Source organism: Dendrobates tinctorius, unplaced genomic scaffold (assembly GCF_039654945.1).
Source record: "Dendrobates tinctorius isolate UK_male_01 unplaced genomic scaffold, ASM3965494v1 ptg000005l, whole genome shotgun sequence".
Lineage (NCBI taxonomy): Eukaryota > Metazoa > Chordata > Amphibia > Anura > Dendrobatidae > Dendrobates > Dendrobates tinctorius.
In genome coordinates, this window is record NW_027361673.1 from 31,393,664 (window position 1) to 31,410,140 (window position 16,477).

The window sequence follows — 16,477 nt, forward strand, 5'->3', positions numbered from 1 at the left end:
AACTCTGTGAAATATAAATATATATATATGTTTGTCTCAATGACTTGTGTGTGTATATATATATATATAAATATATGTATATATATATGCATTCTATGTGTCTATATCTATTATTTCGTTTCTGTTAGAAGCCCTGTCATAGGGCTCCATTATATGTCCATTTTGCAAGGCGGCGACAAAATCTCACCATACGGATTGCATACCACTAGATGTGTGCCCGATGCTATCGCATCGGGAGGGCAGTAACATCACGATGGAGGCAGCTTTGTGGCACTGGGGGTGGTGGCCCATCCACTTCTGTGCAGTCACAACCATCAGGAAAGACGGTGTTTTGCGGCCTGTGCTGGAGATGGTGTGGCTGCACCCAATCTCCAACACAGGCCTCAAGCCATGGTCATTCCTGCCGGCTGTGACTGAACGGAGGTGGGTGGGCAGGCAGCGGTACGGCGCGTGTAGTCAGGCAGTGGGTCCTGGTGGGGGTCCCGCGGTGGCATCCCTCTCATTACTCCCCCCTCATTACACCACTCTCATAGCCGGGAAGAAAGATGGTGTTTTGCAGCCTGTGCTGGAGATGGTGTGCGGCGCCACCAGAGGGTGGCCACACCCAATCTCCAGCACAGGCCTCAAGCCGCGATCTTTCCTGCCGGCTGTGACTGCACGGAGGTGGATGGGCAGGCAGCGGTGGGATCCGGTGCGTGCAGTCCTGGCAGAGGTCTGGTGGCGGCATCCCTCTCATTACTCCCCCCTCATTACACCCTCTCATTACACCCCCTCATTACACCCTCTCATTATACCCCCTTAATTACATCCCTCTCATTATACCCCCTCGTTACACCCCTTTCACAGCCTCCTGATCGCAGCGGTGGCCTGGATCCGAGTGGCAGCTAGGATCCGAGCGGCGACTCGGATCCAAGCAGCAGCTGGGATCCCAGTGGCGTTCAGGATCACAGCGGCAGCCTGGACCCGAGCAGCAGCTGGGATCCCAGCGGCGGTTGGGATCACAGCGGTGGTCTGGATCCGAGCAGCAGCTGGGATCCCAGCCTGGATCTGAGTGGCAGCTGGGATCCCAGCAGGGGTTGGGATCACAGAGGTGGCCTCGATCCGAGCAGCATCACTTGGGTGTTCCAAAATGGCGGTTGGCGTACTTCCGGTGCGGTGAATTGTGGGATTCGGGGACATCCAGACGGAAGTGGATGACAGCTAATTTAAGGCAATTATATGTATAGATAAGTCAATAGAGAAATATTAAGCACATTATAGACAATATCATTTTTTTTTGCTTTTTTCACACTTTTGGAGTATTTTTTGGCTCTTTGTCTTTTTTTTAACTCTATAAGGGTATGTTCATACTTTTTTCTGGAGGTAAAAAATGTCTGTTTTTCCATCAGAAGATGATTCAGAAATCGTTCCTTTTCTCTGGAGTCTTGTAAAATTGAAACATTTTTTAGCGTTTTTTGGTCATTTCCTTTTTTGACTTTTCTTTTCCACCAGAGTTTTTTTTTTTTACTTTTTTCAGTACATTTTTTAGACACGTTTTTAAATTTATTAAACAGTGAAGAAAATATTAACTTTTTTAAGCAAATATACTGACAAAACGCTCAAAAAGAAGCCTGGGTATTTTCTGGGTGTCATTTTAGTCTACGCATTGACTTTAATTGCATTGATCATCCTACTACTAGGAGACAGTAAATGTTACTTATTCTGAACACTTTAGAATCTTTGAAAGTCTGAATAATTTAAAAGACGTTCAAAAGTCTGAACAAGTGAACAGCAAGACTATTTATTATTTTGTTAATGCTTTTTTTCTGCAACTTTTTAGAGCAGACCCTCTCAGAAAAACATCAGAAAATGATGCAGTGTGAACATATCCTAACAGAGGCATGGGAGAAATGCAGTACTTGTTTGGCCAAAAACTTTTCACCCAAAATATTAGTAAATACTTCTTAATACAGTATAGAGCTACTCATCATGATTCCATTTATTTTGCACCCAGATTGCAGAATTGATATCACAGTAGCTGTTGACTATTCCAGAAGATCTAGACCATCTACTGCACCTCAGCTACAACAGAAATTGAATTACTACCTTCCAGAATTGCTGAAACATGTTTCAACCTTGAGCAACCTCAGCTGTGTCTCTGGATCACAGATAAACATTAGCTTCAGCTTTGTGGTTCCACGTCTAGATGGCTCATCTTATTTCGACTCTAAATATGAAAGCTATAATGAAGACGTCCTCAGGAAATTCATCGATGCCCAGTCAACCTTGGATACATTTTTGAATTTTAGGTTCCTCGAAACTCTTTGGACAAATTTCAAGACTTCATCTAAGGAGAGAGCAAAGGTGAGCACGTTATAGAAAAACTTCCCACCAATTTTAATCAGTGGGGGTTTTATTACCATTGCTTTACAAACATGGGGTTGTAGCTCCTTCTAGTCCCTTTATGGTGATGAGTTTGTGATTTGATCTTTATCTCTCAACGGGAGATCGATATGCTGGAAGGTTGCCAGATTATGGTCTGAGGCCTACTCGAGTAGCGGAGAACAAACACACACAGAGACAGGATATGTATCTGCAGGATGTTCCCTCTTTCCTGATTTAATTAGGTAGCTTATATGCTCATTTGAGTAGGCGGTAACATTACATCATCACATTTCATTGGACAATTGATCATTCAACAGTAAGCATAAATGGTTCCAACCAATCATATTCATATTCGTTAACCAATCAGATTGTACTCGGCTGTTAATTATTAGTATTTGTGTAGACGTGCTGAAAGCTTTAATAGGTCTTGGGTAAATTACACAAGACCCCAATATTATTCTCATTAATCTATCCTCATGACAGTTATAGCTCTATTAGCCTCATTAACCTGTCTTACTAAGTATTCATGGCCCCAGTATCTACCTCACATGTGGACGTGTAGTTTCAATGTCCAACTGGGTGCAGTAAACAGTTTATCCATCACGTACAATTTCTAATGAAGAATAAGGTTATAGGTGATCATCATCGTGAGACAGCATTTTCATATACAGAGTATGCATGTAAGACCCCAGAAATACATTGATATTAAAAGGACATACAGAATTCCCTGTCAGTCCCCCCTTTTGAGAACAGATATGACTCTACCATTCACATATAGGTACATTCAAAGGCCTAACGCCAGTGTCGGACTTCCTAACCCTTCTTCTGCCGAATTCCCCATAGGGAAAGGGAGATCATATCTAATTCTCAACCTCAAACCATTTGCTCATAATCATTATTGTAAGGTTTCATTGTAATATACATAGTTTTAGTAATAGACGCATCAATCAGTCTTTGAAGTAGTCCTCTGATACATGGTATGCAGCAGCATCCACAGGTCACAAGTACTGCTGCTACTACTGCCAGAGAGATGAGGAGGCTGGACACAAGATGACTCCATCTACCGAACCAGGATTCCAACCAGTCCATGAAGGGATTGTTGATACCCGAATTTTCTGCCAATTCTTCGGACAGGGATGTAAGACCCTCCAACGCCTTGGTGATACTCCCATCTGGACTTGTATTATTGGGGATGAAGGTACAGCAAAATGTTCCAAACATCTTGCACACGCCCCCTTTTTCCGCTAGCAACATATCCAAAGCCATCCTATTCTGATGTGTCATTAAAGAAGTTGGGCCTAATTGTTCAGCTATCCCTTTTACTGCATCCCTTGTGTAATTTATAAACCTTTGCTGATTATAGTAAATATAATTTATCCAATCCACATTTTTATTAATTGTCACCCACCAAAAGAAAATTGATTCAAAACCTGCTGCTATCTGGTTCCTGGCCTTGTACTCATCAGGTACCCCTCTGGGTACCCCTATATTGTCTATATAAACTCTAGGATCAAAGGACCCAGCAGGTACTGACCTTCTATTTCTGTGCAGGGTTTCAACATTCATTCCACCTCCTTTAATCTCTTCTGATGAAATTATTTTAAATGGCATGAGCACTTGAACTAGAGCACAGCTGCCAACCCAACCTGGTGGCAACCTAGGCCTTAATTTCATATCTCCACATAACCACCATATGTCACTCCTCGCTATAGTTTGGTTTTGAAACCAACTGGCTTTAAACCCTCCTGTATCTGTATTTATTGGGATGGTGTTGTGACAAAACTCTGAAGTTAGATTTCCTACCCATCTTCCTGGTCCTGTTCTCAGGAAGCAAGTGTAGTCACCTGGATATGCATAAACTCTAGGTGGTACCTGATCAATTTTTGCTATTGGATACCGGACTGATAGAGATTGACACAGAACATTATCACTAGGGTCATATGTGGCATTATACAAAGCTAGAATACACTGTAAGTCTACTTGATCCTGTTCTGAATATCTGAGGGGAATAGTCCCTAAATGGGGCCTAGCGGTTGCACATGCAATACAATCAGTTTTGTTATTTTGCTCTGTAGTATACTTCATCCATAGCAACCATTCATTCCTCTCTGTGTAGCCTGTTTCTACGGCTAACTTCTCCTCATAGCCTAATTCTCCAATTCCATCAACATCCAACATTTCTCCTGACCTTTGGGGTTTGTCCTCCTCTTGTTCCTTGTCCTGTGCAGGAACAGCTTTTAACCAAAATGTTCCCTGCTGAACCTGTCTACCTGGGGTATACAGTCCCAATACATAGAGACCTTCATCTCCAAGAGAGGGTTCATCCAGTGTTATAAGGAGAGGATTGCAAGAGAATCTCCAGTCCAAAACCTCTGGATCACAACCCCATTTTGGAATGGGTACAGCAATATTCATCCTCTTGAGGAGAGGCTTTCCTGATGAACTAACACGAGTCATGGCTTCCTCTGGCTTATACCCCCATGACGTTCCCGTGTTCCAAGCTGCATCTGACCAAGAATTACAGTTCTCATTTCCAGGTCTAGTTACACAGATATATACCACCGCCCCTTCAACTCCTGTTAGGTATTTATAATTGGGGTTGCTACTCTTCTTCCCAAATTTAAGATTCCATTGACACTTCACTATCCGACACAAGTCCACCCTAAATGTAGCTGTTACTGCCTTGGTGTCAAACCACAAGGTTACTGATGTGCTATTCTGAAGTGTCTCGTCCAGTTGTCCTTCTTGCAGTAGAGCTGCCAACATCATCAGGGACAGGACCCATATTCTTCCACTCCAGGACCTCATAGTAGCTTGTGTAGACCGGTCTTCCGTTTAACCCTACGGATGTGGCTTAGCGAGGACCATCAACCAGTGGCTCCAGTGGTCTTCGTGTCTTTTGGTCAGCAACCAATGTCTGGATTAACTAAAATAGAATCAAAAACTTATTTATACACAAATGGGAGTCCCTTTTGGACTCCGGACCTGCTGCAGGGGTTGTCAAATAGTCACAACATCTATGTGGACAAAAGAGTACCTCAGTTGTGGTAGCTTCTGACATCAGGAAGGCTTCCAGTCCCCTGAAAAGAGATCAACACACACGAGCACATACTTCATACATCTTACCTTGGGCAGCCTGTATGAAGTCAATCTGCAGTCATTGAAACGGATAGGAGGGCCCAGGCGCACGTGTATGTCTATGGCATCTTTCTAGTCTATCTGTGTTGTGCGCATATAATCTATGTTAATGTAAAGCTAAACAGGTGGACCCAGCATCTTTCTTCAGAGCACATAGTTTTTGTCTTCACTCACGTGCGTTGAGTCATGAGCCATCACATGGTGCAAGGATTTTGGCAAACATACCCACTGTCCCACCATCCACGGTTCTGAGCTCCAGCTTCTGACCAGACTTCAGTCTCTTCCCCGGTTGGTGACCGAGTCAGAGCCTGTAAGATACTTAAGTCTAACTGGCTATCTTTTATGCTCACCATGACCAGTGGAGGCGCCTCAGGGGTCTCCCAGTACCTTGGTCTTCTGGCCGATTCCCAGCCACTTTGTTTGCTTCGTGCTCCACGGGTTCCTTCTCATATGTACCCTCACTTCCACTATGGCAACCTCTTCCAGGGCCTGTTGATGTAAGAAAAGACCTTTCCTCCCCATATGGGGCTGCAGTTCTGGGTTCACCTGAAAACAATGACTTGTATATGTGGTGTCTTGCTTACCTTAAAGCCCCTAAACGCCTCAATGAGTGCCATCAACTCCACCTCCCCTGTAGAGTTATGAGGGAGGAGTGGTTCTGCTTTCTACTATCTCATGCTGTGTGATCGCCATACAACCAGGTTCTTGGACCTTCCGGAAAGAAAAACTCAAAATCCAGATTAATGAGAGATACCTTTATGGATTAAAAATATTTAAAAATAGCTGACTCTCCTCTCTTCTCCCCCCCTTTGGAAATCACCATATTAATACCGAATAGGGGGCAGAGTGGTGGATTTCCATTACACATATAACGGGAGTTCCTCTTTTTTTTTTTTTTTTTTTCCTTCTAACACATACTAAAAGCATTCCTTATCTTTACTACCTGACAATTGCCTTCCATGGATATCTAACACTGCTTCAAGTCAAAGGCAACTTTGTACCTTGAACCATCTGCCTCTCCTTTTTTCTTATCAACATGCATTCTGAAAAAAAAAACTTGACATTAAGAAAAACTAGCTGTACACCTTCTACAAATACGTATTATGCTATAATGTGAATCCAGTGAGCAGAGCTGCTAGCTGCGCTTCAACCAGGTACGTCTCTGGTTGCCCGTTATTTAATGGACATCTGACAAGATTGTAATTTTCTATGTCACTTAATGAAATTCCGTCGACCCAGGGAATTGCAGGAATACCATGCACATTGAGCCTAAACACTTTATACTCTGGAAATCTGTCTGACAGAAATCCAAAACCAGTGAGCTGTTGGATATACCCTCCTGGTATAATTTTGACAATTCTCCAACCTTCAGGAGATATAATCAACATCAATCCAAATGTGCAATTAGGGCACGACATTTTCTCATGGAATATCTGGCTCACACACACCCACACACACGGCAAGCAATACAACAGAATTTCACACATGAGATCATGCACTTCCACTTATCAGCAGAGAGTCTCAAAGGTCATTCACATTCCTTCACACAGATTCAGTAAACTGTTAACTGCTTAAGCTTATTACCTCCTGGTGCTCCTGCTAAAAATCCTATCTATGTTTTCTGGTTGATACTTGACTGTATTGGGGCGAAAAATTCTCCTGGCTTGTCCTGCAGTGTAAAATGCCTATGGCTTGCAGACCCATACTGACTGCACTTCGCTAACTCAATGTACAGGCCGCACCTAGACCATATCTCTCTGTCTGCCTCTTTCTCTGGTTGCTATTCACTTATTCTCTTAATATACGCTGTTACTGTGTGCCCACATCTCAACAAGTCTACTTCTTCTTTATCACTGTGCTTAGCAATATCTATGCCGACATAGACTGCGTCCCGTTGTTATATGAGGTTCCCGCTCAATGTTTGAACTTGCGTGTCCTAAACTGAAACTGATCAGTTGATAGGCATCAAACCCATGGGAACCTTGATAAGAAGGTTAACTATTTAGTGGTCTGGCCATGACCCTCCTGGTCATCTAACACTAAATCTCTACGTACTCAGTATGAGATGGCACTTCTCTACAGTTATAATAAACCTATATATACCAGAGAGCAAATCCAATTAACTATAGGCAGACTAATGTGCCCCAAATTTTCTTATTAGCCCAGTAAAAATCTTTTCCCTCAACTAAACCTGCTGAGCCTTGTATACTCAGAGATCTTATTTATCAACCAGAAGACTAAAGCTATCATTAGTATGCAGGCTAATGTAATCCCTACTACCTCAAAGTTCTTTAGCACCATTAGAGGGCAGTTTGTGCGTGTCAGACAGAATAGAAGGTGGATAGACCTATCCTGTCTGTATCCGGCGTTTTAACACCGTAATAGTACCTCTAGCACTCTCCAAGAGGACGTACGCAGCCTTCTTTATGCGTATGCCGCCAGAGACGTGTCCTCACATGAATCCTGGCAAGCCAGTTACCATGGAGAGACGCTCCCAAGGGGCAAAAACACAGTAAAGAATTCCTAGTAACCTCAAGGTTGGTTCAAGCATTCATGCGCAATCATACGTAGCAGCTTTTAGGTTTCTCCCTCCAGCATACGTATTATGTATCACAAGGATATTCTACGGTTCTTAGCGCTGGTATGTAAGAAGACAGACTATACTGTACCCCAAAAGCCGGTTCAGAGCATTTAGCAGAGGGGAGACACAGAATTTGTAAGAATCAATGGCTCTTACCTTCACCGGTGATTTTGATCTGTGTGTCCTCTAGGCCTTCAGTCTGCGGGTGCCGGATTTCAGGATACTGGGGTCTTCTGTTGTAACCAGCCCACCCAGGGACGCCAACTGATGAGTTTGTGATTTGATCTTTATCTCTCAACGGGAGATCGATATGCTGGAAGGTTGCCAGATTATGGTCTGAGGCCTACTCGAGTAGCGGAGAACAAACACACACAGAGACAGGATATGTATCTGCAGGATGTTCCCCCTTTCCTTTAACTTCTGTCTAGTCAACATCAGCTAATTTATCTGATTTACAGATGAAAATGTCATATTTCACACAATTAGAAATCTAGTCATGCGCATAAGGTAAGTTGGTTAGGCTCTGAAGGATATGAGTGGGTAAGGGTGTATTTTTTCAGCGTTGTACTGAGGGCATCTTTGTCATAGTATGACTGGAGAAAGCAAAATTCAGATCAGGGCATGTTGTGAGTAGTAATTTCATAACAGTCATAGTGACCCCGGTAGTATGAGATCATTTCAGACAACTGATGGGAAAATCTTTGTGGCCATGTGCTACTTATTACATACAACAGGTACTTTGGCAAGTTCTCTGAGGCTTTCTCTATAACAAGCATTCAGCAGGCATGTGGTATGATATGTTTGTGAGTCTGTATAAGCAGAGCAGCAAATGACTGCCAACCGGCTTGTATGTAGCCAGCTGGTGGTCAATTAATAACCTGTTTTGGTTAGTGTAAAAGGGCCATACAGTTGTGAGAAAAACAAAGAACACTCTCCTTGAACTCTATAGTTTTGCTCATCAGGATATGATAAAGAAAACATCTGGTCCTTAGAAGGACAAATTCACAGTTTATCATAATTTATTTAAGACAATTTAGGTCAAATTGTTGAGGCAATGTGTGAAAAATTATACCTTTATTGCTTCTATAGGAATAAAGCCAGGTGCTGCTTATCAAATGCATTTGATTAATCTTTTCATTAACAAGTGTGATCACCTCTTTTAAAGCAGAAGTTTTGGCAGTTTGCTGGTCTAGTGTATTCAGACATGAGGTGTAGATGTATGTAGGTGTAGGTGTAGATGCAAATATAAAGAAGTCAGCAGTGACCTTTTGGTAGCAATTGTTGCTGCTCATCAGTTTGGGAAGGGTTATAACATAAGTCAATTTCCAAACAATTTGGAGCCCCTCACTTTAGAGTAAGCACCGTGTCTGCAAATTAAGATTCTGATTTGGCTTTTATCCTAAGTCATATTACAAGACTCGTTAAAGGGTTGATTGTGACTTGTAGGATCGCTACTACCAACAGGTGGTGCTATAGAGTTCAAGTCCTCTTTCTCTCTAAAGAGGCAATTTGCATATTATATTTCCCAGAGGAGCATTGCATGGGGAATAAACTTCCTTACCTTGACAAGCCAGAGCTGGTATGTCACTCTCTCCACAAGGAGAAACCTTACCCCTTAGACCTCAGTCCAGAGCCTCTCACCTAGCCAAATCAGTTCTCATACTTTGCACTGACAAGGACCAATAGCCTAAAACAACGTGTCTGCAAATGGAGAGTCTGATTTTGCTTTTATCTTAAGTCATATTACAAAACTCGTTAAAGGGTTGATTGTGACTTGTAGGATCGCTACTACCAACAGGTGGCGCTATAGAGTTCAAGTCCTCTTTCTCTCTTTCTTTGCATATTAAATTTCCCAGAGGAGCATTGCATGGCGAATAAGCCTCCTTACCTTGACAAGCCAGAGCTGGCATGTCACTCTCCACAAGGAGAAACCTTACCCCTTAGACCTCTGTGTGCTAAAGTATTTTATAGTCAAATGTGAGGCCCATAGCCAAAAGCTAGGCCAAAGCTGGGTAATGCAGCAGTACAATGATCCAAAATGCACAGGCAAATCAACTTCTCAATGGCTAAAAAAGAAAGAGTCAAGGTTTTGCAATGGCTCAGTAAAAGTCTACAAATTAACTCCATTGAAATTCTATAGCGGGACCTTAAAAGAGTTGTGCATAATAAAGTGCCACAAACCCCAATAAACTTAAGCAATGTAAAACAAAAAGTGAGACAAAATTCCCCCAGAATGATGTAAAAGACTGATAATATCACGCACAGTGTAGGAAAGACTAAGTGCAACACGAAGGGATAAGGGGAAGGGAACCCAACACTAGAGAAGGGGGGAGTGGAGACCCCTAGGCAGATCTAATGTCATCCTGTCTGCCCTAATGTCCCTATATAGGTTCTGCACTTATCGCCAAGCAGGATACTTAAACCCTGCTTGACCATAGGAGTAAGCCCTGCTTAGGGGAGGACATAGTGTGCGCTCGTTGATCCCTGCTATAACTAAAGACAGATGGGATACACAAACAAGGGGAACGCTAAGGGTGTGTGCACATGCTGCGGATTCTGCTGCGGATCCGCAGCGGTTTTGGCCCTGCGGATCTGCAGCAGTTTCTGCTGTGGTGTACAGTACCATAATATCCTATGGGAAATGGAAACCGCAGTGCAGACGGTGCAGATTTTTCCACGCGGATTTGCTGCGATTTCTAATCCGCAGAAAGAATTGACATGTCAATTCTTTCTGCGGATTCCGCTACGGTTTACCATCTCCTCCATTGTAGAGGAGATAAACCGCAGGGCAAAACCACATGCTAATCCGCAGATAAACTGCAGGTCTTTTGACCTGCGGATTTACCTGTGGATTCTGCAAAATCCGCGCAGATCAATCCGCACCAGAATCCGCAGCATGTGCACACACCCTTAGTTTGAGTAGATTCAGAGAGAAACACAGACACAGGAAGATAGCCAACTGCTATAGCTCCAAGCCTCAACAGGGAAATTTAAATAGAAATATCACCGGCAACGCCCAGCAGCAAACTGGGAGTTATAAACACCTTGGTCCAGGTGTGTCAACTAGAGCCAGGGGAAGGTTGCCACTGGGTCCTAGAGTCAGAAGGACCAGGAAGAAATCTGCAAAGCAAACTGCTGAGAACTTCTGCAGTCAGATGCAGAGCAATTGTCTGCAGCCTCTGACACACCCGAGACAGATAAAGTCATATAATGAAAATGATTACTTCAGGTTATTGCTGCTAGAGGTGGTTCTACAAGATATTGATTCATAGGGTGTTCATCTGAGATTGCATTTATCTACTTTTAAGACCACTTTTTTTTTTTTACTATGTCCTGATACATATATTTATAGAATTCAAAATTTTGTATTTATTTTTTTTCAGGGCTGTAAGCACTTTACATATCTGTGTTCTTTTTGCAAAACTGATACAAATCCACTGGAGCACCTTCTTCCAATGGTCCTCCACCAGTAAAAGAGATAGCAGGAGTGGGAGGAAAGGGTTGTGCAGAGACCTTCAGTGGAGAGTGTGCAGATTATACTGAATACAGTAGACAAGGAAAAAACTCATAGAGAGGAAAGCACAGAATTGAAGTTGTGCTGATACATGAAAGCAAGTGAAGACAGAAGCACCCTGGATAGACAAAGAGTATCCATGCAGCATGTTTTAGTGGAAGAGACAAAGAACTCACATCCATATTCCTGGGAGAGACAATCTCACAAGAAAAAATATGAAGCATTGATCAGGTTGCAAACGGCACATGAGGAAGTCAGGAAATCAATGAAGGAGTGAAGATTGTGGACTAAAACTTAGTGCACTTTTATTAACTAAAAGTAAACACTAACATTAAAGGAACATCAGGAATTCATACCACTAACTAATGGCATGTGTAAAAAGATGATTTAGTGCTCATTATATCCTCATCTTGCATGTAGAATTTCACTTTTCCATTTTCAATAATTCCAATCTTATGCTAATGAGCCTCAAGTGCAGCAAGGTGACCAACAAGCCACCCTTTCTTCAGTGACCTGCCTCCCCTGCACAAGATACTGCACAAGTGCCATCATTGATAGGGCTTGTTGCCCTAGGCAATGACACTGATTGCATTTTGGTCAGGGATGGCAGGTCACTGAACCAAAAGTGACCTGTCAATTAGAGACCGGAGACTGGCAGTGGGCGGGAATAAAGGAGAGCGGCATAAGAGCTGTAAGTGCAGTGTTTCACCGCACTGCACTTCAGCTTATTTTCATTAAATTTAAATGCTAGATTTTTTAAGATGGAAAAACAAAATTCTACATGCAAGATCAGTATTAAAGCATCTTTACACACATGCCATTAGTTAGTATAATATCCTGAAGACAGGTTATCTCTAAGTTATGCATATTTCTGATATACTAATACCTCTTAGATTTTCCATATCTGTGAGAACCTTCATTATATACTACCAGGATATACAGTGGGGAAAATAAGTACAGTGGGTATGGAAAGTATTCAGACCCCTTTAAATTTTTCACTCTTTGTTTAATTGCAGCCATTTGGTAAATTCAAAAAAGTTGTTTTTTTTCTCATTAATGTACACTCTGCACCCCATCTTGATGGAAAAAACAGAAATGTAGAAATTTTTGCAAATTTATTAAAAAAGAAAAAACAAAATATCACATGATCATAAGTATTCAGATCCTTTGCTCAGACACTCATATTTGAGTCACATGCTGTCCATTTCCTTGTGATCCTCCTTGAGATGGTTCTACTCCTTCATTGGAGTCCAGCTGTGTTTAATTAAACTGATCGGACTTGATTTGTAAAGGCACACACCTTTCTATATAAGACCTCACAGCTCACAGTGCATATCAGACCAAATGAGAATCATGAGGTCAAAGGAACAGGCCAAGGAGCTCAGAGACAGAATTATGGCAAGGCACAGATCTGGCAAAGGTTACAAAAGAATTTCTGCAGTACTCAAGGTTCCTAAGAGCACAGTGACCTCCATAATCCTTAAATGGAAGAAGTTTGGGAGCACCAGAAGTTTTCCTAGACCTGGACGTCCAGCCAAACTCATCAATCATGGGAGAAGAGCCTTGGTGAGAGAGGTAAAGAAAAACTCCGAGATCACTGTGGCTGAGCTCCAGAGATGCAGTAGGGAGATGGTAGAAAGTTCCACAAGGTCAACTTTCACTGCAGTCCTCCATCAGTTGGGCCTTTATGGCAGAATGGCCCAACGGAAGCCTCTCCTCAGTGCCAGACATATGTAAGCCCGTATAGAGTTTGCTAAAAAACACACAAAGTATTCCCAGGCTATGAGAAATAAGATTCTCTGGTCTGATGAGATGAAGATAGACCTGTTTGGTAATAATTCTAAGCAGTATGTGTGGAGAAAACCAGGCACTGCTCATCACCTGCCTAATACAATCTCAACAGTGAAACATGGTGGTGGCAGCATCATGCTATGTGGGTGTTTTTCAGCTGCAGGGACAGGACGAGTGGTTGCCATTGAAGGAAACATAAATGTGGCCAAGTACAGAGATATCCTGGATGAAAACCTCTTTCAGAGTGCTCTGGACTTCAGACCTGGCTGAAGGTTCACCCTCCAACAAGACAATGACCGTAAGCACACAGTTAAACAAAGTAGTGGCTTCAGAACAACACTCTGACCATTCTTGACTGGCCCAGCCAAAGCCCTGACCTAAAGCCAATTGAGTGTCTCTGGAGAGACCTGAAAATGGCTGTCCACCAATGTTCACCATCCAACCAGACGGAACTGGAAAGATTTGCAAAGAAGAATGGCAGAGGATCCCCAAATCCCAGTGTGAAAAGCTTGTTGCATCATTCCCAAGAAGACTCATGGCTGTACTAGCTCAATATGGTGCTTCTACTCAATACTGAGCAAAGAGTCTGAATCCTGAATTTCTACATTTATTTTTTTCCCCGTCAAGATGGGGTGCAGAGTAATGAGATAAAAAAATAACTTTTTTGAATTTGCCAAATGGCTGCAATGAAATAAAGAGTGAAAAATTTATTGGGGTCCGAATTGTTTCCGTACCCACTGTATTTGATACACTATTGATTTTGCTAGCTTTCTCACCTACAAAGAATGGAGAGGTCTGTAATATTTATTGTAGGTAGGGATCAGCGAGAAGTGAAATACTTGGACTCGCTGTACTCGTTACGAGTAGCTCCTAATACTCGGGTACTCGTAACGAGTAGCGAGTCCAATGTAAGTCTATGGGAAATTAGAGTAATGGGCAGAGAATGTGTGTGGACAGAGATTATGTGTGTGTGGAGAATGTGTGCGGGGGTCTATGGGGCGGTATGTGTGTGCGGGGTGTTGTGAATTCTCTTTCTGGTCTCCCTCTGGTTATTACTGATGGTAGTGCAGCTGGTCAGATTGACAGAGGGGTTGTGAGTTCTCTTTCTGGGCTCCCTCTGGTGGTTACTGGAGGTAGTGGAGCTGATCTGGTTGACAGAGGCTGGCCACCTGATAATGAGGATGATGATTGGAGATCTGTGGTTTAAGATTGGGATTTAAGACAGATGACTCCCTCTATCCCTGCTGGTGATTTTCTTCCTGTGCCTTCTGAGGTCTGATGTCTCCTGCTCTGTCCTTGCATGGTTCAGCTAAGTGGTTCATTTGCTATTCTGGTTGCATTTGATCTGGTTTTGTCTATCTTTGCTTTGTGTGGGTCAGCCAGCTCCGGCTGGGGCTGTGCTGAATCACCGCCCATATGTTACTGCTTGTGCCAGTTTGTTTTGTCCCCTGTTATATTGGTCTCTTTTTGCTTTGCTTTCAGAATATACCAGAGTGCAGATATAGTTCGGGCGAAGTCGTGTGACTTCAGTGTTTTTTGTGCATCAGATGTGTTGGACTTTTTGCAGGGTTTTATGCGTGATTGCAGACAGTGTCTTTCCTTTCCTGTCCTGTGTAGTCAGTGTGGGCCCCATCATTTGCTCAGTCTATTTTCCTACCTGTGTTTGTGCTTTCATCTTGTCTCACCGACAATATATGTTTGGGGGCAATCTATTCATTTGGGGTCTGCTCCGGGGCAGTTAGATTTCCCCTTTCTTGCTTTAGGCTTAGTTAGCTCTCCGGCTGTGCCGAGGCATCTAGGATCATCATAGGTACGCTCCACGGCTACTGCTAGTTGTGTGGATAGGAATCAGGTGTCTGCAATCCGCTTAGTTACCAACCTCTCTGGTTTTCTGTGGCTTAGCCTGGGCCTGCTTGCCTCCTCGGTGACCCATTCATAACAGCGGGGCCTGTGCAGGCTGTGCGGGCATCTTCCGGGACTACTTGTCCCATCTGGCTATGCCCGCTACAGTGACCGCATTAGCGGATGATGGGAAAGTAGTATTCCCATCATCCAGCTAATGTGGTGAATTTAAAAAAAAAAAAGACATACAGAATATACAACATATAACACACAGTACATACACATAACATACAACACATAACATAGAGTACATACTCACCGCACACACCTAATTCCCCGAAGCCATTGATCACCTGTACAAAAATTAAAATAATAAAGCAACCTATACTCACCTTTCCTCCGTAATACCATTAATAATGAGAGTCCCACGTCAATTTCCCGTGGAGAGCAGCCGCATCAGCTGATGCGACTGCTCTCCAGGGATACAGTGATGCTGCGTGGCCTGCCAATCACAGTAATGCCACAACAAAAGATGGCGGTGGCTTTACTGTGATTGGCTAACACATGCCGGGCGGGAGATCCGAATACTGCAAGGCGAGTAGCGAGTAGTGAAATTTACTCGCTAGGATTTGAGTACTGCGAGTACCTCATTACTCGCCGAGTACCGAATCCTAACGAGTATACTAGCTCATCCCTATTTGTAGGTACAGTACACTTCAACTGTCAGAGACAAAATCTAGAAATAAAACAGAAAATCACATTGAATGATTTTTAAATATTTCAATTGCATTTTATTGCATGAAATACCGTATATACTCGAGTATAAGTCGATCCGAGTATAAGTCGACCCCCCTAATTTTGCCACAAAAAACTGGGAGAACTTATTGACTCGAGTATAAGTCTAGGGTGGGAAATGCTCCATAGATTATTCCCCCATATGGTGTCCTCAGAAGAAGCTCCATAGATTGTTCCCTCATATGCTGCCCCCATAAATAGCTCCATAGATTGTTCCCTTATATGCTGCCCCCATAAATAGCTCCATAGATTGTTCCCTCATATGCTGCCCCCATAAATAGCTCCATAGATTGTTCCCTCATATGCTGCCCCCATAAATAGCTCCATAGATTGTTCCCTTATATGCTGCCCCCATAAATAGCTCCATAGATTGTTCCCTCATATGCTGCCCCCCATGCTGCTGCTGCATGTAAAAATAAAAAAATGACATACTCACCTCTCCGTCGCTGGGT

General features: G+C 43.0%; 1 protein-coding gene across 1 annotated transcript in view; it reads left to right on the forward strand.

The window, feature by feature from the left end:
* Nucleotides 1-16,477, forward strand: part of LOC141084511 (collagen alpha-4(VI) chain-like) — a 376,083-nt gene that overhangs the window by 168,107 nt on the left and 191,499 nt on the right. The window contains exon 12 of the mRNA XM_073569263.1: nucleotides 1,994-2,343. Coding sequence (XP_073425364.1) covers nucleotides 1,994-2,343 — 350 coding nt within the window. The remainder of the gene's footprint in view (nucleotides 1-1,993; nucleotides 2,344-16,477) is intronic.